This window comes from Dipteris shenzhenensis, chromosome 2, assembly GCF_047967505.1.
Source record: "Dipteris shenzhenensis isolate YYH24624 ecotype China chromosome 2, Dip_SZ_1.0, whole genome shotgun sequence".
NCBI classification, from domain to species: domain Eukaryota; kingdom Viridiplantae; phylum Streptophyta; class Polypodiopsida; order Gleicheniales; family Dipteridaceae; genus Dipteris; species Dipteris shenzhenensis.
This window is the reverse complement of record NC_141597.1, coordinates 63,379,792-63,407,360: the sequence shown is the minus strand read 5'-3', so window position 1 is coordinate 63,407,360 and position 27,569 is coordinate 63,379,792. Positions and strand designations below refer to the sequence as shown.

The 27,569-nt window shown below is 45.3% G+C and overlaps 3 protein-coding genes across 6 annotated transcripts in view; 2 read left to right on the top strand and 1 right to left on the bottom strand.

Annotated features, from left to right (window-relative positions):
* The window catches only part of LOC147905149 (uncharacterized), a 96,884-nt gene that overhangs the window by 25,315 nt on the left and 44,000 nt on the right, over window positions 1–27,569 (bottom strand). The window lies entirely within an intron of this gene.
* Window positions 81–847, top strand: LOC147905151 (uncharacterized). Its single transcript, XM_087390530.1, has one exon. The coding sequence runs from the start codon at window positions 103–105 to the stop codon at window positions 739–741; it is 639 nt and encodes a 212-aa protein (XP_087246656.1). The 5' UTR covers window positions 81–102; the 3' UTR covers window positions 742–847.
* On the top strand, window positions 2,474–3,152 carry LOC147905150 (uncharacterized). The gene has a single exon (XM_087390543.1). The coding sequence runs from the start codon at window positions 2,572–2,574 to the stop codon at window positions 3,142–3,144; it is 573 nt and encodes a 190-aa protein (XP_087246669.1). The 5' UTR covers window positions 2,474–2,571; the 3' UTR covers window positions 3,145–3,152.

Below are 27,569 nucleotides of genomic sequence, written 5' to 3'. Positions count from 1 at the left end.
TCAGCCAAGGTAACAATCCAAAAGAGAGGTAGAGCCAAAAAGAAGTGTCTAGATACCCAAGCCTTGGAAGATGAATGCGAGGGAGAGGGAGAAAGAGCGACAATGTGGAAAGACTTTTGGGTTGTAAGCTTGATCCATGAGCGTGGTGGTTTGAATGAAGAGTTCAATAAACCGCAAAAGCAGGGAACACATCTGTGGTCCAAAATTGCCAATAAGCTAGTTTCAGCCTATTCAGATTTTGACAAAGACGCTGAAGCTTGCCGCAAGAAATGGGGTCGGGTATATGATCAGTACAAAGCAGATAAGCTACACAATTCCATATCAGGAAATGATGTGAAGCGAACATGTAAGTGGTATGACATAGTGGATGAGTATATGCACGATCGTGCACATGTTCGCGTATACAGCCATGCCTCAGCTACTGGGGAGACAGTGGTACTAGACGAATCAGAAGCCATTCATGGGAGTCCCAAAGAAACCAGCCCCGTGTGTGCATCTGTTTCCAATAAACCAATGTCTACCTCATTGAGTCGTGGTGGAAAGAAAGATTCTCAGATGGAAGAATTTATCGCACAGGTCAACGAGAGTGGACGTGGTATTTTGTCACAACTCCATCAATCTTGTCAGAAAAGGGATGAAGCAGATGCATGTAGGGAAGCTGCTGAGGCCCGAAGGCTTGATATCATGGAGACTCTAGGGGCTGCTTTGGTTCGATTTATAGATCATATGTCCAACAAATGAAGCTATGTTCAAGTTTGGGACTGCATTTTATTTAGTTCTGTTGCTTTTTGGACATCTAGTTCCATCTATTTCTCTCATTTGGACAAATGAAGCTATGTTCAAGTTTGGGACTGCATTTTAAATATTTCAGCTGTCATTTGGACATCTAGTTCCATCTATGTGTCAGGATTCCAGATGTGTTCTCAATGTGATCTTCAACAAGAATATGGTTTCCTACAGTTTGAAAGCTATTTCTCTCGTTGCTCGTGTGTTGTCACTGTAAGCTTATATTTCATGCAATCTGAATTTGCTTTCCTCTAATCTGAATTGTTGTCATTGTAAACATTTACTTTCTTGCAATAAGAACCTCAAAAGATAAGGTCAATGCCCCACCTGTAAGCACCCGAATGAGGAGTGCGAAGGGGCTTAATGTTAGTAGAAATGCCGTGAAGCAATGTAGTGAAACATCCAGAGTACAAGGCTGCCACATGGGAAGTCTTCAGGCTGCCATTTGGGCATGTAATAAGTCTTCATGCTGCCACATCAGGCTGCCATTTGGGCTGCCACATGGGAAGTCTTCAGGCTGCCGTTTGGGCTGCCACATGGGAAGTCTTCAGGCTGCCATTTGGGCATGCACATGTGAAGTCTTCAGGCTGCCATTTTGGCTGCCACATGTCTAGTCTTCAGGCTGCCATTTGGGCAGACTAAGCAGAGGGCTGGAGTAGAGCAGTACATGGAGCATAACAGCCACTAGTGTATGTAGAGGAGAGACTGATTGCAGCACACAAGAGCTGTCACATATTTCGTGATGCCTGCAGCACACAAAGGTGCTAATGTACCTCAAGATTACTTATAAGTTTGGTTGTACATCTATGTGGTATTGATGCAAATCTCTGATTGCTTATCTGTCTACATTGTTATTTTTTTCCCCCCTAAAGCAAGATTTTCAATGAGAACTAATAATATTTTCATGCCACTTACAGCAAGCATGGACATGACGAAAGAGGAGGCTATATTATGTGCTTGTCTTTGCGTGCTGCTCATAGCTCAATTGCTGGAACCTCTACCAGCCACCGACAACCAAGAATTGGAGGACTTGATAATGGCGTGGTTGCTACAGCAACATAACAGTGTTAAAACAATGCAATCGCGAAGGTTACTGAGTCGTCGACAGCAGCATTTGAACCGAGCTTGTTGGGCATATGCACGGCCACAAAATTTTATGGAGAGGTGCTTATTCGGTTCTTATTTAGATGCAATGTTCAAAAGGCGCATGCATGTAAGCAAGGAAACATTTCTTTTCATATGCTCTAAAGTAGCTCCTGTTATGGGTCGACAAAGCACTTGCATGCGTAGTGAGAAGCGTGTATGCATAGCATTGCATAGATTGGCTACAGGTGCAAGTCTAGAGGTCATAGGTGACTTATACGGTTGCCAACAAGCACAGCATAGATGATTGTGAACCTCTTCTACAGTGCAATGAAGCAATCCGGCCTTCATGACTTGTATATCAAGTGGCCTAGCGAGAGAGGAATGGCTAAGATAGCACAGGCATTCGAGGCTCTTTGAGGGATTCCATATGTGGTTGGTACAATGGATGGATCACATATCCCAATCATAGCTCCTCAATTATTTCATGCAGATTACTAGAACCGCAAGGGATTCCATTCAGTACTCTTGCAGATGACCGTGATGGCAGATTGTCGTGTCTGGGACTATGATGTTGGTTGGGCTGGTGCAATTCATGATTCAGTCTTGTTTACTCGTAGCAGCCTTGGTCGTAGATGCCAATCCAATGGGCTTGGAAAGTATTGCTTGTTGGGTGACTGTGCATATCCGGCAAGGCCCTATATGTTGCCTCCATTCAAAGGTGGGAAGGATGGTCTAAGTCGGTGTAAGAGTCATTGGAATTTCATCCAATCTAGTTCACGCATGCCAGTGGAGAGAGCTTTTGGCATGCTAAAAACCAGGTTCCGAATATTACTAAAAAGGCGCGACATTGACTTGAAGAATGTCCCAGACATGGTAGCCACATGCTTGGTTCTACATAACATGTGCATTGTGCACGGGGACTCTTTTTTGTCTGATTGGGTGCGTGAAGCCGAACAAGACTTACATGCAAGCTGCAGTGAGTTGGAGACACAAACGCAGGCATCATGCACTCTTAATGAAGTTCAGGCTGTTATGACCGAAGAACCAAATGACATATTGGAAAGGGGTCAAAGTGGTTGGGATGGTGCTATCGATGGTGGTTGCAGTTCTTCATGCCACCCTATTGGCTCAGGTGCTGAGCGACGCAATAATCTCGCACGGTCTATGTACCGAGAGTTTCTCAGACGAAATGTGAATGGCATGTTTGCTGAGGAAGATGAAGAACTGGATGATGATGAGGACAATGAAAGTCATGATGTTGTGGGAGCTTGAAGATCAAAATGGATGCATGTGTAAATTGTTCTTCAATTGTGTCTAAAGCGTTCTCATTTTTGGGGAAGGCAACAGAGCCTATGTGTTCCCAAGTGTCCAATAATATAGACAATTTTGAATGCATTTCATGTCGAGCCGTAATGAACAAAATTTGATGACTCCTATAGTTTTTAGCCAATTGTCTTCAGTAGCCATGGTGTTTATGACAGCAGGAAACACTCCACTCCAACACAAATAGTACTATCAAACCAGTCCCAAATCAACAATTGCGTTCATTCACAAGAACTGGAAAATTTGCACACACAAACGAAGTAAAATGACAGTAGAAACATAAAAAACCGCAGCTAAAAATCCAATAAGAGTACCACAGCAGCTTCCATCACTTGGGAGACTGCTTTAAATAACAATAATACCGCAATATGTTTAGCTTGATGTCTTGATGACATCTTCACAAATTGTGCCAATTTGCTAGGTCTACAAAACTGTTTTGGTCCCCTACCATTTTTAAACCGAATCTTTCAAGAAATGATCAAAAGCAATCCTGTAGAACTACGCCCTACAGTGCAGCGTTGACAAAATGCCTCTGGCAGGAACGAGAAATGCCTGTATTATTCACAATAATACATGACTTCCTGTACATTTTGCTGTACACAGGGAAGAGGGCGGATTGCAGGAGCGGCAGCTCTGGAACTTGAATCGCCAGCTCCAGCCAGAGTGCCCACCTCTCAGGGAAGCAGTATCAGAGCCACCCGATGATTCAAGATAAAGTTGTATAGTAGTATGCTGGAGGAACAACAGAGACAGCTCGAGTACATCGCACAGTAGATGATCCCTATTAAGACGTTGTAACTTGTAGAAGCAGCCTCTCAATGTCTTTACAGGCGATTTGAACGCTGGAGATCTGGTACCTAGTGGCCACAAGATTCGTTGAGCTGCACTGCGGTACAGACTTATTGGGAACTTGGGAGGCATGCAAGATTGAGGTCGCAGAAGGAAATGGGGAGAGCGGCAGACTATAGTAAAGGAGGAAGCTCAACCGCCAAAAGGGAACGGAGAGAGCGCCACAGTCTGTTGAAGGATTGTTCTCAACCATCAAATGTCAGGAGGCATGTCCGGATGTGTATGAAACGCCAGCTACTTTTCCATGGCCAGTGACGAAGCAAACGAGCGCCCATCGCTGGTCTGGTTCACCCCGTCCGGCAGACGGGTGTGAAACCCCCCTAAGCAAAGGCAATCAGTTATACCAGCCAAGAACTGGGAAGATTATTATCAGTATAGATGTTTATCTTTGCTGAAAATTCTGTTATGCCATTGTTGGACTGTCAAAACAGCCAACCATTGTTGTCTTGATACATTGCTGCCCTTGTTCAAGTCTGCTTCAGACTTTCATAAGTCCATCAAGGCTCCAACTCAGCCACTAGCAGGTGATTTACAGCCACAAAAAGATTCTGATTTTGAGCCTGAATTCCACTACATTGATCGGGCTACCACAGAACAGGCAGCGACCAAAGAGAGGGCTTTTATAAGGCAACAAAAAACAGTCCCTAGATGGCTGTTAGATGCATTAAAGGACAGCAAACAAGCGGACCCTTTGTCTAAACATACAAGAGCAGCTTCTCGTCACATGCAAGGACACTTAGTGGAGGTTGCATTGATTGCTACAACTTGAAATGAAGAGCTTGATAGCAAGGATTAGATGAAAGCTATGCCATTAGAGTTAGACTCAATTCATCACAATGGCACTAGGGAGTTGCGTGATTTGCCTGAAGGCAAGCGTGCAATAGGCACCAAGTTGGTATATAAACTCAGCTGGAAAGTTGATGGCAGCATTGACTGCTACAAATCCCGTCTAATAGCCAAAGGTTCTGCTCAGTAACAGCCTACAGGGCATTGATTTTGAGGAGACATTTGCACAACTTCACGCAATACTACTATCAGATGTGCCATTGCTATTGCAGCGCATCATCTAGATATCAAGGTGTATGTCACTCGGCCTCCTGGTTTTGAGATCAAAGCATCCGAAAATAAGGTATGCCGTTTGCACAAAGCCCCTTGTGGATTGAAGCAGGCACCACGGGCTTGGTATGCCAAGATATATGCTCATCTTCTAAGACTCAGTTTTCGAAACAGTCCTACAAAGAGTCCTCTTTATGTCTGCAAGCGTGATGCAGACTTGCTGATTTTAATTCTATATGTTGATGATATTCTTTTGACCGGACCTTCTACTCAGCATACTGCAGCCTTTAAGGCTGATTCGCAACAGTCATTTGCAATGACAGACTTGGGCAAGCTTCACTATTATCTTGGCATTCAGTTTTCTCATTTGAGGGGGTATTATGACGAGTCAGTCCAAGTACATTAGACAGCTCTACAAGATTGCAATTTGAGGATTGTAAACCAGTTTCTAGACCCGTGGAATTGGGCTTCCGTTCCTCCTTGAATGATGCTACCAAGCTTTTTTGACGCCACTCTCTATCGGCATCCTGTTGGATGCTCAATCTACTTGTGTCGCACAGGGCCTGATGTTCAGTATGCTATTTCCCAGCTGATCAGATTCATGCAGTCCCAATACATAGCATTGGTAGGCAGTGAAATGTGTCTTCCGCTACTTGAAAGGCACCCAAGGCTTCGGCCTTCTTTATGGTCACAACTCCACTTACTCTGCATGCATTTATAGACAATGACTGGGAAGGATGTTATGACAGTGGAGTGTCACATAGTGAAAACTGTTTTATACTCCGAGCTTCATGTGTTTCTTGGTTCAGCAAAAGATAGCCTACAATTCCTACCGCTATGAAGCTGCGTACAATGCAGCGTTTACAGCTATGATGGAAAGTATCTAGCTCCGGAGACTACTTGCAGATCTTGGTGTTGGTCAGACATCTCCCAACACTATCTACACTGATAGACACAGTGCTTTGGCCACTGCACGCAATCCAGTGTTTCATGCACACACTAAGCACATTGAGACGCATTATCATTATGTCCCAAAGAGACTATCAGCAAAGGATATTCACTTGTCTTCCGACATAAGACACTTTGGTAGATATCTTCATCAAAGCACTTCCACAACCCGATTTTGAAGCTTTTCAGAGCAAGCTAAATTTACACTTGATTCCATTTCATTACATGATACTACCATTCGTTACTTCCATAGGTTGCTATATTCTTTTGGATGAACTTGCAACCATGGCATTAGTTCCATGTGTCTCTGAGACGTTTCAAGAATACTTCACCCATGTTAGCACTAGTTCCCCCAGTATGGCCTTGTAGGCTTAGTTCTGCTTAGTTCTAATTATTTTGGGACTTCTAGTCCGCTTAGTAGCATATGAATATCAGTCCTACCCTAGTCCTAGGGTTATTATGACTTGTCCTTTCATTATTGCAAGCTATTATATGTTCCATTCACCTCTCCACAACTATCTCGTTTCTGATGTTGTCTTCCTGCTCGCGCGACTCTACAAGCCTAAAGTAGATGGGTGAACACCTTGGAAACATTAGGTTGAGTGGATCACTGGCCAGTGCACAATAGCTCCACAACACCCTTTGTATTGCCAACAAAAAGGCTAGCATACTCCTCCCGATGCAAGAGGTTCAAAAAACACGTCTGCTACCCAAGGTACAGTATGTGTCTCCCACCTGCTTGGTCCAGTAATATCAAGCACTATATTACAAACAAACTATTGTCTTTGATGGAGTGATTACCTTGCATCCCATCCCAATTAGTGGATAGAAGGAAGCTTAGTATGAACCTCAGCTTACCTACTTTTCTCACCCACGATCCCCATACATGTAACAGCTTTTAAAAATTTATCCCCCCCCAGTCAAAACAGAATGTTGTAGAATCAAATTCCCCACCATAGTTCAAGGGATAAGGGACTCGGGAGACTATAACAAGCATGTCAAGCAAGTTAAGTAAATATGTATTATCCTGCTCCCTTGGGGGACGCATACTTGTATATCATAGGTGACCTCACCTTGGGGTAGGAAGGCCTAACAAAAGCCCCTGAAAAATATTATCCACGACACTAATATGGGAAATTCAACTATACTATAATGTGCCTCTTTCAACTCTTGGGTCTTGACTACATACTTTATATTGCAACTTTCAAGTTTCAAACAATATATATTTTGAATGTTCGAACATTCACAAAGAATTTGAACCTGCAAATACAAACTAGTACAAAGTAATGGGTACATATTAAAATTGAAAACCCAATCAATTTTATGAGTCTTAAAGCATCACCATGTGAATCCAAACAATCGATTCCCAAAGTCCTTAGATAACATTAACAATTGAAGACGACAAGACAACCAACATAATCTAAAATGCAAGCTCAAGAGTATAATTGAGAGGGGCTACCACCTCATATGGCTGCCACATGAGCATATGCCATGTCAATATGACTACATCGTCAGCATGCCATAGCAGCATGTTGCCACATCAACATGCCACACTTAAGCTGATTTTGTCATGTGCTTTAAATGAGGGACTAACATTTTTCAGCGTCTCTATTGGTCAATGCTACTCTAATCTGATTTCTAGTCACAGTGTCACTATACATTCTCTACATTTGCTTCGTTCCATATTCACGTACTCACGTGAGGTGTGGTCTTTTATCTTGTTGAACCTTGGTGTACTAGGCAATAATGCTGGATTTCCACTAGGACAAAAACAAATTACATACGTCAAACCTAAGAAGTGGACATAATTGTAAACTCTAACTTGACCACACACATGCACATGCACATGCACAAGGCGCCCTAGCTGCTAGTTTCAATTCTGATAAGCTTAGCTTAAGCTGTAGCCTTAGCAAGTCTAGGATATATTAAATGTTTTAAGCGCACTATGTGATAAGTTGTATGCACGGGTAGAGCAGTCAGTCATGAGACTAAAATCTCTTAAGAAGAGAGAGAAACTAATAAAGTAAATTACTCCATTCTCTTAAGAAGAGATAAAAACTAGTTAAGTAAATTACTCCATTCTATTCCCACTTGATTAGCTTAGAAATAATTATCTGAATTGACAAATCTTTCCTTTAATTAAGCAAAAATTATTTTTAGCTTTTTAGTTCCTTTTCCTAGATTTTCAAGCTTTTAATAGCTTTCTAGCTATTCCTACCTCCCAGCTTCTTAGAAATAGGTGTATGTCTGCTTTCTTGTGTAAACATGCTTGAGCTCTTGGGTCTTCTTGCTTCCTCCTACTTTCACTTTGTTCTTCTACTCCCTCAAGGTGTTCTTGCTCCCTTCAAACTGAATTTCAAAATTGGTCACAACTCCTCCATCAAAAAGACGTTTTCATCTCAATGTGTTCACCTTAGAATCCACCCTCATCCTTAGCGCACACTATCTAAAGGCTGTTTTCTTCACTGTTTGCTTCAATGTGTTCACCTTAGAACCCACTCTCATCCTACATACAAGTTGCTGCTCATTTTCAACCTCTATGATGGAACCTAAGACCATTTAGTTAGTGTCATGTGTTACGCTCTAGCCGAGGTAGCATGACCTCGGAAGAATCAGTCGACATTTCCCTTAAAGGATTTATGTTTGTATGTAAACTACTCGGTGCTTTCTATCAATTCAGACAACGGATTTTGCAGAGGCGTTTGAATGAAATGATTGTGAGTTGCCAAACACATATACTTGAACTTAAGAGATAATGTAAACTACTCGGTGCTTTCTATCAATTCAAACAACGGATTTTGCAGAGGCATTTGAATGAGATGATTGCGAGTTGCCAAACACATATACCTGAACTTAAGAGTTTGCAATTAAGCTGGAATTAAGACTTATACAGCTGAAACACAAAGTGACATCATTGGAGAATGCAATATGATTGAGGGGCCAAGACGGCCCCCCCCCCTTATCCAGGCTCACTTTATTCTTGAAAATGGAGATACAAGACCAAGGTGCAATGCACCTTCCAAACTGATGAACTCAGTGAAAACCTAGGACCTAGATACAAGACTCAAGAGCATATGTACAAGGTAGACAACAAAAAGGAGGACTTCAAGCTCAGGTTTCAACTCTTGGCTTGCCCAATCCACAAGGAAGAAGCCTGCAACAATCACCACTTACATCCAACATTAGAGACAAGCACTAGTTTCTAGAAAGATAGTAGAAACAACATGAAATAGTGCTGTAAATGAGATAAACTTGACAATACAGGCTCCCTTCGTGACTTGACCATTTTGTAGATTATAGTCCTTGATGCCTCTGAAGCTACCTTGGGTGAGGAGAGTGTGGAAATGGGGCTGGAATGAGAACAGCTTAGAAAAACAGCCTGTAGGCTAGAGAGAGAAATCTTTTATGGAGTGATAGCTGTAGAGAGAGAGTGCCAATGCTGATCCCAAGGGAGGAGATGTAAGAGAGGAGCTGCTGCTGTTCCAGAGGTGCACAGAAAGGCAGATTTCTGCAAGGGAAATGGGCTGGAACAGTAGAGAGAGAAATTCTCCAGTAGAGAGAGAAAGACTGCAGCAGGAGAGAGAAAGGCTGTGGCTGCTCCAGGCTAGGTGAAGGAGAGAGGATGCTGCTGCTGTTCCAGAAGAGCTGAGAGGGGGCAGATTTCTGGAGAGGAGGGGCTGGAACTGTAGAGAGAGAATGTGCTGTTGTAGAGAGAGAAAGTGATGCTGAGGTGAGAGAATGGCCTGGGGAGAAGCTGGCTGCACCCAAGGAGCTGGAGAGGTTCTGCTGCATCATCCAAAAGGAGGGAGAAGAAAAGTGACGAAATTTTCATGTGTGGAATGAAGGGGAGAGGCCTTCTTTTATAGGCTCAGCCCCCCCCCTAGGCCTAGAGTGGAAGGTGGACACTTGTCCCAGATTTTTGGTGGGCTGCAGTCCCAAAGAGGACAGCCCACAACCTGCCCCAAATCTACCAGATTTGGGGCCAAACACTTGGCCTGCATGCCTTGCCACTTGCCATGCATGTTGCCACATGTGTGGGACAGGTGGACTGACCTGCCAGCTCAGATTGCATGTGGCAGTCTGCCACGTGTCAGCTGCCACGTGTCACTCCCAAAAAACCCTAAAATTTCAAAGTTGTCAGAATTTAATTCTGATCGCACCCACGGGTTCCTAACAGCTTAGACTATCTATTGACATACTCTAAGGTCATAATTGAGCCATACTGAGCTCATTTGTTTGTCGTCTTATCTTGTATCTCCATCACTCTTGGCATGCTGCCAGGCCCACACCCAAAGCTCAGGGAACGTTCTCTTGAATGGTTCCTAGGTCGGTATGCAATCTGTGCATTTGATTGGTCCCATGTTTGGGTACTCAGGTGGGGTGTGGTTTCTAGATGTCCCTCTCAAAGAGAGGCCATCACTCTTGTGGGTCACTAATGCCCATAACCCCAAGCAAGGGGGTCCACCCTCAAATGCTAGACCTAGTCCCCATTGTCCGTAACTGAACAGAAGGAAAACATTTCATTTCTTAATAAGCATACTATTGAAAAACAAAAAGAAATAGTACCAAGCAAGTGGATACATGTTGAAGCAGGATGACATTCCCTCCGTCTTTCATTCGGTTGTCCGCAACTGAAATGCTTCCTCATAAGCATCCAGGATTTCAAGACACTCCTGAAATGTAGCTCTGTCCACCCATTGGGCATCGGTGGATGGGAGCCCTCTGAACTTCAAAAGATACATTTTGCGAGTCGTGCCTCGACGTCCCGTAGTGAAGTTATGCAAAATAATTTGCTCTCGGATCAACAAGATCTCAGTGTCCTCTACTTCAGGTGCATCGTCCAGTGTGGGCTCTTGAGGTGGTTCCCCAATGAAGGGTTTCACCAAGCTTACGTGGAAGACATTGTGGATCTTCCAATGCTCTGGAAGTCTCAATCGGACTGAGACATCATTTATTACCTGCAACACCTGAAAAGGACCATAATATCGAAAGGATAGCTTGAAGTAGATGCGCTTTGTGCCCACTTTGGTTTTTAACCGGGCTTTCTCAAATTTCAATAAGACCCATTGGCCTTCTTTCACTGCAAACGCCCTCCGTCTTTTATTTGCAGCTGCTCTTTGTCATCCTGCTTCAACATGTATCGACTTGCTTGGTACTATTTCTTTTTGTTTTTCAATAGTATGCTTATTAAGAAATGAAATGTTTTCCTTCTGTTCAGTTACGGACAATGGGGACTAGGTCTAGCATTTGAGGGTGGACCCCCTTGCTTGGGGTTATGGGCATTAGTGACCCACAAGAGTGATGGCCTCTCTTTGAGAGGGACATCTAGAAACCACACCTCACCTGAGTACCCAAACATGGGACCAATCAAATGCACAGATTGCATACCGACCTAGGAACCATTCAAGAGAATGTTCCCTGAGCTTTGGGTGTGGGCCTGGCAGCATGCCAAGAGTAATGGAGATACAAGATAAGACGACAAACAAATGAGCTCAGTATGGCTCAATTATGACCTTAGAGTACGTCAATAGATAGTCTAAGCTGTTAGGAACCCGTGGGTGCGATCAGAATTAAATTCTGACAACTTTGAAATTTTAGGGTTTTTTGGGAGTGACACGTGGCAGTTGACACGTGGCAGACTGCCACATGCAATCTGAGCTGGCAGGTCAGTCCACCTGTCCCACACATGTGGCAACATGCATGGCAAGTGGCAGGGCATGCAGGCCAAGTGTTTGGCCCCAAATCTGGTAGATTTGGGGCAGGTTGTGGGCTGTCCTCTTTGGGACTGCAGCCCACCAAAAATCTGGGACAAGTGTCCACCTTCCACTCTAGGCCTAGGGGGGGGCTGAGCCTATAAAAGAAGGCCTCTCCCCTTCATTCCACACATGAAAATTTCGTCACTTTTCTTCTCCCTCCTTTTGGATGATGCAGCAGAACCTCTCCAGCTCCTTGGGTGCAGCCAGCTTCTCCCCAGGCCATTCTCTCACCTCAGCATCACTTTCTCTCTCTACAACAGCACATTCTCTCTCTACAGTTCCAGCCCCTCCTCTAAAGAAATCTGCCCCCTCTCAGCTCTTCTGGAACAGCAGCAGCATCCTCTCTCCTTCACCTAGCCTGGAGCAGCCACAGCCCCTTTCTCTCTCCTGCTGCAGTCTTTCTCTCTCTACTGGAGAATTTCTCTCTCTACTGTTCCAGCCCATTTCCCTTGCAGAAATCTGCCTTTCTGTGCACCTCTGGAACAGCAGCAGCTCCTCTCTTACATCTCCTCCCTTGGGATCAGCATTGGCACTCTCTCTCTACAGCTATCACTCCATAAAAGATTTCTCTCTCTAGCCTACAGGCTGTTTTTCTAAGCTGTTCTCATTCCAGCCCCATTTCCACACTCTCCTCACCCAAGGTAGCTTCAGAGGCATCAAGGACTATAATCTACAAAAGGGTCAAGTCACGAAGGGAGCCTGTATTGTCAAGTTTATCTCATTTACAGCACTATTTCATGTTGTTTCTACTATCTTTCTAGAAACTAGTGCTTGTCTCTAATGTTGGATGTAAGTGGTGATTGTTGCAGGCTTCTTCCTTGTGGATTGGGCAAGCCAAGAGTTGAAACCTGAGCTTGAAGTCCTCCTTTTTGTTGTCTACCTTGTACATATGCTCTTGAGTCTTGTATCTAGGTCCTAGGTTTTCACTGAGTTCATCAGTTTGGAAGGTGCATTGCACCTTGGTCTTGTATCTCCATTTTCAAGAATAAAGTGAGCCTGGATAAGGGGGGGGGGGGGGGGCGTCTTGGCCCCTCAATCATATTGCATTCTCCAATGATGTCACTTTGTGTTTAAGCTGTATAAGTCTTAATTCCAGCTTAATTGCAAACTCTTAAGTTCAAGTATATGTGTTTGGCAACTCGCAATCATCTCATTCAAATGCCTCTGCAAAATCCGTTGTTTGAATTGATAGAAAGCACCGAGTAGTTTACATTGTAATATATATGTTTGCGCTTCATGTAAATGATCGAGAGGGAATTAATGTCAAGGTCCTAGGTGAGGGCTGATAGCCCCAGACTAGGTGGATCTAAGGCCAAGGGCCTAATGCAAGAAATGTGCCTAGGGGCAAAGGAAATTAAAGTATCCCAAGAGAGGGGTGAAAAGATGCATTAGGAAGGAGGATTGCATTACTTGAGGATGCCTTGCAGCAGTTATTAGCGCAACAGTTACAGGCCAATGCAGGGCAGTTTGAACTTAGAAGAGTGATACACAGTATGTCTGCCAGACCTTCTCAAGATAAGAAAGCAAAGGCTCCAATGGAACCGGAGTCTAGTGTCCATACGGTCGAGCCTTAAAAGGCTAAAGTACCTAATATTGCCAATTATAGGCCGGAAAAGTATTCTGGTCGGATGAATGACCGTAGTTCTGATGTCATTGAGACCTGGTTACACAAATGGGACGAGGCGTTCGCCATTTGTGAAATCAGAAATGATATCAAGAAGATCCACGAGGCCACCCACATGTTTAGTGAGGCAACGGATCGGTGGTGGATTAAACAAAAAAAAGATGGTATTGCATCCACTACCTGGGAGGGGTTTAAAAGAGAATTCAGGAAACACTTCTTACCTCCTGACGAAGCATCCCAAGCTTGGGATCAGTATAGAAACCTTCGTCAGAGAAATTTGTCAGTGGCAAAATACACCTTTAAGTTTCGAGAGAGCGTAATGAGGGTTGATGAACCCCTACCTCAATCAATCCAAGTGAAAGATTTCATATTTGGATTGAATGATCGGATTAAAATGGAAGTTCGGGCTAAGTAGGCGAACACGTTGGATGATGCAATAGCCATAGCCTTGAACTATGAAGATGCCAAGGGCAGCAGGCCAAGTGGGTTTGCACAGGTCGGAACCCACTATGGGTACCAGAAGAAATCTGGGTTTAAGAAGAAGTGGATTAGTAAAGGGAGTGGTTCTCAGCCAAGTGGTGAAGCCAAGCAGGTGAAACCAGCTGAAACTCCTAAATCAAGTACCACCATTGGAGTGAAGAGGAAAGTAACACCAATGGCAGCCCGGGCTTGGTCAAAGTCTCCCTTAAACCCAAAGCAAAGAGAAAAAGCGAGGAGAGAAGGCTTGTGTTTTGGTTGCCTTCAACCTCATCAGTGGAAGGATTGTCCACGAAATAAGGATCGTCGGATGGCTGAGATGGTAGTCTCAGAATGCGATGTGGAGATGCAAGGAAGTCCCAGAGCGGAACAGATGCAGATTCAGCTAGCGGGATCTTCTCAGAGGTCAGTACCTTGTTTGTTATGTGTGTCTGTTGCTAAGCTAGTAACAAGTGCACCTGATAACATCCTATCTAAGCCCGCAACAAGAGGGTATACGGCCTTTAATGATACGGAGTTAATTAAGATGAAAGGGCAAGTGGCCAATCATGATGTCGTTGTGTTGTTTGACTCGACGTCAACGCACAATGTGATTAACTCCAAGCTCGTGAAGAGGCTGAAGTTAAAGACTAACCCATCTGACTATGCGTATACAGTCAGGATGGCAGATGGAAGTTCAACTAAAGTATGGGACCAAAGGGTTACCGAGTTGGAGCTTCGTATTCAGGACTATGCTGAGAAGCTTGATTTTGAAATGACTAAGCTTGCTCATGCAGATATAGCCCTGGGTATGGCGTGGCATTCTAGAAAGAATCCAGCCATTGATTGGAAAAAGCACGTATATCAATTCAAGATGAATGATGTGCTTTATGTCTTGCGAGGTGAAAAAGATGTACCTCAGGGACCGTTGGTTTCCGTGATGGAAATCCAAAAAGCTCAAGAAGAGTTTTTATTCCTTTGTACGGCATCGGTAGAGCCGGTTGATGATTCTTCGGCTAGCACTGATGTTGCGCAAAGTGGTGAGATGGCCAAGCTGGCTAATCTTATAGCAGAGGAGTTCTCTTACTGTTTTAGGGATAAACTACCTTATGGGTTACCTCCAGAGCCGAATATTCAGCATAAGATTGAACTGATCCCGGAGGGCAGAACCTGTAAATAGACCTCCCTATAGAATGAGTTTTACTGAAGAGGCGGAGGTGCGTAGACAACTAGAAGAATACCTCAAGTTGGGGTAGATTCAACCAAGTTTCTCACCTTTTGCTTCGCTTAAAGAAGAAAAAGGATGATACGTTTCGCCTCTGTATAGATTACAGAGCATTGAATAATATCACTGTTAAGCATAGGTATCCGATGGCTTGGATTGATGATTTGCTAGATGCATTACATGGAGCCGTGATTTTCAGCAAGATAGATCTTAAGTGTGGCTACCATCAGATCCGGATTAGATCCAAGGATGTGCACAAAACTGCTTTCAGAAGCAAGTTTGGTCATTATGAGTTTTTGGTAATGCCCTTCGGACTTACCAATGCTCCAGCTACATTCGTCATGCTTATGAACGATTTACTACGTCCGTATATCGAAAAGTTTGTAGAACATTTTATTCACGATATTTTGGTATTCAGTAAAAGTATTACTGAGCATCGTGAACACTTAAGAATAGTGTTCAGTACTTTGAGGAAAGCCAGTCTTTATGTAAATAAAAAGAAAACTATACTGTGTATGGTTAGGCTTGAATATTTAGGATTCATAATTACTCCAGAGGGAGTAGAAATGGACCCAAAGAAAGTGGCTGCGATATTGACTTGGCCAATCCCTCAGAGTCTGACCGCTTTGCGATCATTCTTGGGATTTGTCCAATTTTATCGAAGGCATATCAAAGGATATTCCGAAATAGTATCGCCATTGACTGATCTGACCTCAAGGCTCAGATAAAGTACCTTTTATATGGGGACAGAATCAACAAGAAAGTTGTAACACCATAAAACAAGCTGTGGTCACAGGACCGGTGTTGAAAATAGTTGATCCCCAGAAACCGTTGTTCCTGAAAACCGATGCAAGTGGCATTGCGGTAGGAGCAGTTCTCCTTCAAGAGGGAAGGCCAGTAGCCTTTGAAAGCAAGAAGCTTTCTCCCTCTCAAAGGAATTGGCAAACTCATGAATTAGAGTTGAATGCTGTTATCCATGCTTTGAAAACATGGAGGCATTATTTGTATGGTTCAGAGTTTTATGTGGATGTGGATCATGATACTCTGAAACATTTTTGTAAACATCCTGACTTGAGGGGCCGCCAAGCTAGGTGGGCAGAGCTCATGCAGAAGTTTAATTTGACAATTCGGTACCGAAGAGAAAAAGATAATAAGGTTGCTGATGCATTGTCTCGCATTATGCACAATATGAGTTTTACGGTATTAGAGAGTGCTCTAATGACCGAGATTAGAGAAACTCAAAAGGTGGACGAGTTTGTCCAGAGCTTATGGCCTAAAGCTCATGTGTTTAGACCCGGGGAAGAAAAGGATGACCTGGCATCCAGAAAAGGCCAAACATATGCAAGATATACCATAAGGGATGGTATGCTGAAAAGAAATGGCAAGGTTGTAGTACCTAGTCAGAATGATCTCAGGCAGAGAGTCATTCGACAGTGCCATGATAGCCCGTGTGCGGGACATCCAGGAGTCGAGAAGACATATGATCTCGTAAAGCGAGATTTCTTTTGGCCAAAGATGAAAAAGCATATTCATGAATATGTGACACAGTGTTTTTCGTGTCAGATAAGTAAGGCCGAGCGGGTGAAGCCACCCGGACTTTTACAGCCCTTGGAGATACCACTAAGTAAGTGGGAGAGCATTTCCATGGACTTTATTGTAGGGCTGCCTACGACACAAGGAGGGTATGATTCTATCCTTGTGGTGGTTGATCGTCTAACCAAGATGGCTCACTTCATTCCGACTAGAGAGTCTGTTAGTGCCCCGCAAGTGGCGGATTTGTTTATTAGACATATATTTTATCTGCATGGATTGCCTAGATCCATAGTGTCAGACAGGTCAGATTTACCGGTCATTTTTGGACAGCGGTATTTGAGATACTAAGGACTGAGTTGGGAATGAGTAGTGGAGATCATCCTAAAACGGATGGTCAGACGGAGAGAGTCAACCAGACTTTAGAGGATATGCTGAGGGCATATGTGTCATTGAGGCAACATACATGGGACAAGTGGTTGCCATTGTTAGAGTTTGCCTACAATGATAGAGAACATTCCTCTACAGGGTTCAGTCCGTTTGAGCTGAACTATGGTTATAGACCAGTAAATCCAACTATAGTTGGAGTACCTCAAAAAGTGCCTAGTGCCGCGAACTTTGTGGTTCAAATGCGGGAGATGCTAGCACTTGCGAGAGCTAATATCCGCCATGCTATGGATAGAACCAAGGCGTATGCGGATGAAAACCGGTCTATAAGAGAACTTAAGGAAGGAGAAAAAGTTTTTCTCAGAGTTCCTTCGCACTCGAAGTCGTTGACTTCAGGAGAGTGTGCTAAGTTATCACCTCGATACTGTGGGCCGTGGTTAATTCTAAAAAGAATAGGCAAGGTAGCCTATAAATTAGAATTGCCACAGGGTTGCAAGGTGCACCCAGTGTTTCATGTTTCTCGTTTAAAGAAATTTTTGCATACAGTGACTCACTAATCAAAGGTGTGGTTTTGTTTCAGGAGATAGAGGATAATGCAAGACGCAAACCAACAAGAATCCTGGACCAAGGAACAATGCAAGTGCGAAATCGGAAGATACCCACGGTGTTGGTTGCATGGCATGGTCAGCCTCTATCAGAAGCTACCTAGGAATCCGTATACCAGTTGTGGAGAGTGTTCCCAGACTTTATCATCGAGGACGCTGATGTCTGAAGAGGGAAGAATTGTTACGCTCTAGCCGAGGTAGCACGACCTCGGAAGAATCAGTCGACATTTCCCTTAAAGGATCTATGTTTGTAATATATCTGTTTGCGCTTCATGTAAATGATCGAGAGGGAATTAATGTCAAGGTCCTAGGTGAGGGCTGATAGCACCAGACTAGGTGGATCGAAGGCTGAGGGCCTAATGCAAGAAATGTGCCTAGGGGCAAAGGAAATTAAAGTATCCCAAGAGAGGGGTGAAAAGATGCATTAGGAAGGCCCTATGATGATGACATGTGGCATCTAGATCCATCTAGGGAGATGGGGCTTGTTGGAGTTAGTGAGAGAAGGAGAATGTTCTTTCACGTGTGATTTTTTTTGGATTTCGACTCTCTAAGAGCTCTCACGCTTCAACAGGATTTGGCTGGGAGGAAACTCTGTGGTGCTACTCCCGTGATCTGCTATGGTTAGTAGAAAGTACTTGACATCATGAGCCATATCGAACAAGATTCCATTTTTCAGCATTCTCATTTGGATTCCGGTTCTGAATCCATTGGAGCCATTGCATCCTACCCACAGCTGCAACTTCAATTCCTATTTGTTGGGCACCTATCGTGGTCTTTTGTTTGAGATTGGTGGAGGATTGATGTGCCTACATTGTTTTTCTATCAGTTCTTGATTGTGAGTTTAAGAGAGTGATGGAACAGACCTGGAAACTGATTGTGACAGTAGCGCATGGACAGACAATGCTAACTCCAATTAGAGTCATGCTTTAACAAAGCGTAATTCCAATGGTTTATTCAATTAACACATGGCATTAATAGCCTTAAACTGAAAGATATAAACCATAATAAGCTCCACAATTCACACAAAGTTTGAAACTTACAACAAAAGAGAGAAGGAACATAGAAACCAGGCCGCATGGGTGCAAATAAGAATCACCCCCTACAATGGCTAAGCATCTAGCATATTTTTGTATTCTAGTAATGCTAAATATCTAATGCAATAGTATTCAGAACTTAGGATAGAACCAAAATAAGAGCCTAAGAGAAATAGACTCTATTATCACTCAATTGGAGGACATAACAATGACATATTCTGATGATATTGTCCCAAAGAGGTCCCCGGGAAGCCAAGGAGGAAGTAGCGCAAGATGATGCCAGAACTCAGCCAAAAGAGCACGTTGAAAGTGTAGAACTTATGTTTCTACCACCAATCTTCATGTGCGTGTGTGTGTGCGTGTGCGTGCGTGTAGGAAGTTTCTAAGCAAATTTAGACAAAATTTAATAAAAAATAGCATAACTCAGCAAGCAAAGCCATGCTTATGTTCTCATCACTATCCAAGCATAAGCTGCCATCTGGGTCTCGAAAGATTTCAGAATCTCTTGGGTAAACCCTAGTGCTTACTAAACTTTGAAATCCCAACCAAACAACAAAAACTTCGAAAGAGAAAAGGATGAAACAAAGCACAAAATAGGAAATGAAATGCGAAGAGAAAGAGAGAGAGAGAGAGAGAGAGAGAGAGAGAGAGAGAGAGATGTATTAACATCCACGGGAGGCCTCGTAGGCCTATGGGACAAAGTGCACAAAAAAGTAGACTCATACAAGCCGCAGTGGGCTGGAATAAAGGGCGCGCTAGGGCCCTTGCTGAGTACTAATCTATGATAGCAAAATCCTAATCAATCAAGTACAAACTGAATCAAGTCGAGTCAATCTCAGAGCTGGGACTCAGAAATTGAAGCCCAGCACAGTGATGGCTCTCTGGTGAGCTGTGAAAATATCTCATATCTGCATCTATCGAGTTGTTGTGGCGGGGGACGCGGTCTCCTCCATCTCTTAACTCTCTGGGCTATGTCCAAAGTGACCCCTCATCTCTGTCAATCCCCCTTGAGGAAAGTTGTGATAGGTCGGATCTTAATAGAATGTTCTCTGGGCAGCTCTGTCTCGCACGTGGTCTCTGCGTCCTCCTCTTGGCAGCACCGTGTCGGCTCTCTCTACTCATCCAAGCTGCCCTCATATTAGCTAGCTCCTCCTTCTCTACTCCGATGCATCCTGGAGCTGACTCAAGTGTATAAAAGTCTGTGACATGTCGCTGTGCCTAGTCAACCTATGTGCCATGTGGCCTAGCCGCCTCCTGCTGCTCTCTAATATGTCGTAGTAGTGTCTCCCTGCGCCGGCACATCTCCATCAGATAGAACCGCAGACTTGGTCATGGAAATAGATCAGTCGTGATCGTGAACCGAAGCCACTCCCCTCCAGGTAGAGATAGTGGTAGGGTCCCCAGGTCTCATAGTAGGGTGGGCAAGCACAAAGATCTCAACCGCCCCCAACGTACATAGCATGTAGATCCTCTGCTCTCTGGATATACATGCACCTCTCCCTGCCTTGATCCTCAACTGATGGGCATCTGTCCAATGGCAATCCTCAGTGCATGTGAGACTCCTCTGTGCTCGAGATACTGGGGTCTCGGATAGATGCCAATCCTCAGTGCATGTGAGACTCCTCTGTCCTCGAGATACTAGGGTCTGATGATGAATCCCTTCTCCGATACTCTCAAGAAGTGGTCGTGGTAGAACTCGATCTTGGTAGGGAGCTCTTGATCCCCTCTCTAAGTCCAAGAGGTATGAAGCTGGAGGAGATCTAGCCCTATGATACAGTTGATCTCATCTAATGGGATCAACTCAAGAGGCGCATCCATGTTGTATTGAAAGGGGGGAAGTCTATCCATCTAGATACCGTGCCTGGCAAGCCATGTGGATATACGTGCATACCATGTGTCTCCCCACCCTCTACTAGTCGTCTGGATGACTCCAGGGCCAGCCTCGAAAGTCTCTAGTGAGGTAAGCCCCAAGCTATGTGGATGAATGCCATTGTCTGAAAGATGGCATCAACTTGGAGAGGTATCATGGTGAACTCTGCATGTACTATCTCATGTGGAATTGAGGGCTTACATCGAATCATCTTGGACCCCGCCGCTCAAATCTCCTCCACTCTGTCCTCAATTGGCCGCACTAGCGTATCGAAAAGACAGCACTTCATTGGTGGATCCTGGAAGTGTGCCTGGAAACATTGTCGCTCTAGCCGAGTGAAAGCACTCCGTCCCGTCTGAGTCGTGCCTAGGTTGCATGGGTCATCGTGAAAATGGGTCCTATGAAGACTGCTCCCAAATATGTGTAGGACTGTACTATCTCCACTGGCTCGCCACGATAAGTGAAGCCGAGTCGACGGAGCAATGCGCGTAAGGTGTTGAAGACCATAACCTTGGTCTTCCTAAGGTTGACTGCCATGTCTCCCTCCCTACAGAACACCTCTAGAGCCTCCAGATGTATCTGCAGTCCCTCCGCAGAAGATGATATAAGGACTACGTCATCAGCATATAGCAATATCTATATCATGAGGTCTGTTAGTAATGATCTCTCACCTCCTAGGCGCTCTATCAAGGATGTGATCTCATCGATGTAAAATCCGAAGAGAGTCAATGAGAGGTGACAACCCTGCTTCACCCTGATCCTGTTCTCGACCCAATCCGATATACCACCTGAGGCACGAACTCTGCCTCTAACTCTGACTCATATAGGCTCATCACACCCCAGATCAACGTCTCTGGAATTTGCATCTCTTGTAGTCTCCGAAACATGTGGGATCGTGAAACAGTGTTGAAGCCTTCTCAAAGTCTATGAAGCATGTGTAGACTTTTTGGTGTCTGGACCTCACCTTCTCAATGATAGCCCTCAGAGTGAAAATGTGATCTAAAGTACAATGCTGCCTCCCGAATTCTTCACGCCCTAGTGCTTGCTGCCCTCATGCCTCTGTATGAAAGCTGATCTCCCTCTCTAGTACCGATCCATAAATCTTGGCCAGTGTGTGGCCAATCATGAGAATGCGGTACTTCCCACTATCCATGGGGTCTCATGCTTTGTGTATTGGTACAATAGTGGTGGTTCCCCAAGCTGGTGGGAACCGTGGCATACAGCATGGTTGAACATCAGTGCTAGAACCAGGACTAAGATCTGCTGCCCATCTACGAAAATGCCAAATCTGTAGACCCTCATGATCATGTGCTTTCCGGTTGTGTAGCTAGTGGAGCGCAGCCCATACATTCTGTGTAGTGAACAAGTGACAAGTAGTGGGCATGGGCATAGCGGACATGCCCGGTGGGACCTGCATCAGAACATCATATAAGGAGCATGCACAAGTGTGCCACACTCCCGGATGAATGATGGGAATGGGTGGCTTCCCCTCCAAAAGAAGCCCCCATCCAATGGTCAGGTCTTCTCCTCGAAATAATCTAATGATCTCATCCATCCGGTGTGTGAGGAAGGCCCGTCTCTTGCGGTTTTGAGACATCTTCTCATCTCGGGCCCGTGTGGATTGGGTCATAGAAAAAGATCTAGCGACAGCGTCCTATACTATTGAAACAAGGCTATCCGAGGAGCGGACGAGATCTATATCATCTCCAAGTAAGGTCAGAAGCTCTCTGGCTAAGTGACTCACATATACTGGGTCGAGGGCATATACCTAGATGAATTCAGGAACATTCCCAAACTCATCCTCTAAAAACACAACATAGTGCAATTTCAATCTCACGATAGTCACTCATAAGATTGAAAACCATAAACTCCATCACGCATAGCAGGGACTAGCTACTATGACATCCCCACTGACGTCATCAGCACCCAACAGTGGGTGTAGACTATAGTATAAAAGTATGCTCTCACACATACAAATCCACACACCCACACATACTTGAGCATCCATTTATACAAAGTCTTCGTACTGAGTTTCTGTCGGCACTCCAGAGGTGAAGGGCAAACTCAGCCATGACGAAGGCTAGCACTAAAGGAGAAGGCTAATCATAAAGTAGTCCAAATCTCTTCATTCAAGCTACAACTGCTTGTGAAGTCTAAACGATTTCATTTAAGTCTCTCCCAAATGAGCATCTAAATCTAAATCTAGCTGATAGGGCAATGCACCATTTAAGATAGAAAGAATTATCGCAATACCAGCAGGCCGCAACTTGGACGAAAACTTCACAAGGTGAAATTTGCATGTCCGCTAATACGGCATGGTCAAAGTGGATCTAGGTACGAGCAAATGGTCAAAGTGGATCTAGGTATGAGCAAGCGTAGCAAGAGCTCTCCCATTGACTGGCGTAGCAACAGAGATACGAAAGGACAAATAAGTGATAAGCTCCGAGCGGGGGAGGGGCTACTGTGAGGTCATGTATCCATGAAGTAAAAGCTAATGGGCCCAGTAGGTAATCCATTGTGCTTGTCTCACCCCCATGTATGAAACAAGAGAACCCCCCAGATGATGAACATGTCTGAAGGCCATTGTAGATGATGAGGTCGAGGACTGCTCCTAACTCAAGTAAATGTCGCCAGATGCTGTCACATGTAAGGCATCTACAGAATGTCTTGGGATCCAGAGCTATGCTGCATCTAGCAGCAGAACCATGTGGGGATCTCTCTCGTATGCAAAGTCTAGTAGGACCACTTGTCTATCTCATGTCCTTGCATTGAAGCCCCTAGAAGGAGGGTATCTCCCTTCCTGGAGAACTCTGTGATGTCATCTTGTATCGTCTCAAATGGGTTGTGTCCCTCTATAGTTGACTCCCAGGTGCATCCTGTCACTGTGGGCAGCCCTCTCTCTGGGCTCTCATGTGTCTCGGTGTAGAAAATAATGTCTCTATTTGTATATGTCTCTGAAAAGCCACCTAGATTGGACCAAAGAGTGCCATTACAATTCCAAACAGCCATATTCAATCTCTATCTCAGAGGCACAACACTATCATGCACTATATGTATCTCCTCACCTCTTTCTACCCTTTCTCAAATGATTACCTCACCATCTTGACATACAATCCATTTTCCTTCCTACCTCACAGCCAGCACTCAGGTCATCCTCTCCCTTCTGTGCTCTTGTTGTACGAGCGTGAGATCATCATCCAAGTATGTTCGAGTCCCCTTCAGAGCTGCCCTCATGCTCATGAAGGTAGACCGGTCTACTAGTGTCCGAAATCTTACAATCATAGGTCTCGTTAGTGCATCATCTTTTCCTACCCTCCAAGCTGCCTCGAAGGTGAGATTGACCCCCCTCTTAGTGATCAAAGCTTTGGCATCTGCCATGGCAGTGTCCCAAACTGCGAGACCTCTAACGAGGACATTTAGTGCTTTACTATTTCTTCTCTTTTCTTCTTCTAAGGCATCAGAAATAAACTCTTTCTTTGTTGGAGCTGCTTTTCCCTTATTGACCACGTCTCTCCATTCTTTCATTTCAGCCTTCCCCTTGTCTATCTGCTTGGAGAACTCCTCATGCTTCCCTTGTATGGGCAGCCATATCTTCCTTGAGCTTTTCATTTTCTGTTTTCAGCATGTTCAACTGGTTGGATTTCCCCCTCATCAAGTGGGTTGTGGGCTTTCAACAGTTCATTCTCTTCATTGAGCTTGGCAACCTGCTTTTCTAGCTCTTTGATCATCAGTGTGTGATGGCTAGTCTTGGCATCAACCATGCCGGTCATCTCCTCACATACCTTACCAATCTGAATTCCCATTTGTATATGCATATCTGACTTCCATTTGGTCATTTCCTCTTCCAAAGAGGTGCACATGTCCTGCATCATAGCATTAAAATCCATGTCCTTGCTGCCCCCAAGCGTCTTCTGTAGGTTTTCAACGTCACCATCATGCATCTTAGAAATGTCCCTCATGGTGTTTTTGCAAGTTTTGACTTGCTGGTCACTTATCTTCTGCACACTGGCCCAAATGGCGCTATATTTTCTCTCCTTTGTCAGGTGAACAGTCCATGCTGGACATGTGGCCCTGCATTTTTCCTCCCTTGGACCTTGTGCTAGAACAACTGAATAACTCCTGATTTTCAAAAAGAAACCTTCAAAAATCTGAAAGTTTACCTCAAGTTCTGGTTTTGCCGCTCTTTCTGGAATCCCCAAAAAAAAATTTTCAAAAATTCAAATTTTGAATTTTTGGAATTTTTGAATATGCTGTTTTTTGTGTTCCCTTGCTGATTTTCTTCTTTGTTGTTGATTTGCAGGTCCTTTCTGATGTTGGAGCCCTTTCGGGTTCTTAAGAGCTGCAGGGGGATAGGCGCTAGGCCTTTGGAGGCAGCCCTCGCCTGTTGGAAGCCTAGGGCCCAAGGGCTGGGGGGGCCTGTGGGCTGTAACCGGGGCCTAGAGGGGCCCAATGCTCTGTGAGGGGGTTGGAGGGGGGTACCCCCAAGGGCTGATGGCGGGGGCAAAAGCCCCTTGTGGCTGGCAGCACGGCGACGCGACAGGCTGGGGAGGGGGGTGGAACCAGCAGGAGAGGTGGGAGCAGCAGGAAAGAGGGCTAAAGGTGGAGCAGGGGGAGCTGTAGAGTGGCGAGATGGAGCTGCAAGGCGGTAGAGCAGCAGGTGGGGAAGGTGAAGCAGATGGCGGCGGAAGGGGCTGAGGCAGCAAGGAGAGCTGTAGATGGAAGCTGGAGGGGCTGAGGCGGCAAGGAGACTACAAATGGCGGAGGCGGGGGGGGCTGAGAGAGAGAGAGAGAGAGAGAGAGAGAGAGAGAGAGAGAGAGAGTTATATTATGTTTTTAGGAGACCTCACGGGACTATGAGAAAGAAAGAAAGAAAGAAATTTTATTAGAGTCTTCGGAAGACCAATGGGTCTATGAGACTGAAAGAAAACCTGATACAAACCACAGTAAGGGTGGAGCTACTAAACAAGCATCATCACCCGTGCTGAGTCCTAAGACTGCTCATACATAGTCAAATACATCTGGGTGTGACAATGAAAAGGAAAAAAGACTGGAGTGGAGCGGATGCGTAGCCGGTGATGGGACGCTGGCCTCTGTCAAGGGGTGCCGTGCATCTTAGTCTCCTAGAAGAGGCTCGACGCAAGACCAAAGCCACCGTGACTCCCGTGGGACGTGTCCCGGGTCTAAACAATGACGGGAGGTCCACCAGAGTGATCTGTGTGTCCCCTCGATGCCTCGTGTGTCATGTTGTAGTCGTCAGGTCGGGGTCTCTATCATGTCTGCGGCTAGAGATTGGACGATCAATATCACTCAATGAGAAGAACTCTGTGATCTTGCTCTGAGAGGTGTCTGGTGGTGTGGCCAAGCCCCGTCGCCTAAGTAAGTACTCTCTGTGTCGGACCCCCTCTAAACTAGGTAGGAGTACTCTCTGATCTAGGTAGGCGAGGAATCTGGAAAGGGGTCCGAAGCCGTCTCTGGAGAGACAGTGGTAGCGACCTCAGATCTCGTAGTACACTCGGCACCTGAAAATAAAATGCTCCTCGGACTCAACCTCCTGACAGTCGCACAATGTGCATACGCGATGCTCCCTAGGGATCCCCTCTACTCTGCCACTCTCTATGCAGAGGCGGTGTGATGATATCCGAAACTGTCCGATGGAGATCCGTAGTGAGTGAGGCATGTGTAGCTCAGTGTACCCCGATGGTGTGATGAATCCCTCCTCCGAAATATGAAGACAGCGATCTCTGTAGAAGCTCAGCTTCATTGGAAGCTCCCTCGGCTCCAACTAGGTCCTAAAGGTGTGTAGCTGCAGGAGATCCTCTCGAATGACCTGGTTGGTGTGTGGCCCGATCGGGATGGTGGGTGGGAGTATCGGGGGGGCATCCAAACTGTACTGAAAAGGAGGTATCCTATCGATGTGAAACCCCAGTCTCACAAACCATCTGTGAGTCCGTGCATACCAGCATCGCTCGTCTCCCTCTGCTGCCAACCTCATGGAGGAATCGAGAGACAACCATGGCAACCTCTGTCTCCCTGATGTGCAGTCCTCCGAAATATGAAGATAGTGATCTCCGTAGAAGCTCAGCTTCACTGAAAGCTCCCTCGGCTCCAACTAGGTCCTAAAGGTGTGTAGCTGCAGGAGACCTCTCGAATGACCTAGTTGGTGTGTGGCCCGATCGGGATGGTGGGTGGGAGTATCAGGAGGGCATCCAAACTGTACTGAAAAGGAGGTATCCTATCGATGTGAAACCCCAGTCTCACAAACCATCTGTGAGTCCATGCATACCAGCATCGCTCGTCTCCCTCTGCTGCCAACCTCATGGAGGAATCGAGAGACAACCATGGCAACCTCTGTCTCCCTGATGTGCAGTCCCCATATGATCTAACCCGGTGTAGATATGTGATGGTCTGAAAGGCTGCATCTAGCTGGAGTGGAGAAGCACCAAACTCGGCCTGAATGATATGATGTGGTACAGATGGTTTCCCCCGGATCATCCGTGAGAGCATAAGGATCTGCAGGCGCTCCACCCGTGTCCACTCTATATCTGACATGTCAGGTCCCCAACAAGGGCTGACATACATACCGGCTGGTCGGACCAACGAGTCGAAGAGAAGAGCCTTGGTCCGAGTATCCTGGAAGTGGGAGTGGAAGCACTATCTCTCTAGCCGAGCCAGTGAGGCGTATCCCCTGCTCAGTCTAGCCTGCATCGCTGGTCTCATCGTGAAGACCAGGCTGAAGAAGATGACCCCCAAGTAAGTGTATGAGGATATGATCTCAACTGGTGACCCACCGAAAGTGAACTGCTTCCGGTGCATGTTTGCTCGAGAGGTGTTAAAGATCATGACTTAGTCTTGCCAAGGTTGACCTCCAAATCGGGGATAAACAAAAAGCCTGCAATGCATCCAGGTGTCGCTGAAGCCCCTTGAGTGTGGACGACAAGAGTACCACATCATCTGCATAAAGAAGAATCCTGATGATGATCCCGACAAGTGAGCAACCGGTCTCTCCGAAAGCCCCATGAAAGTCTCAAGCTCGT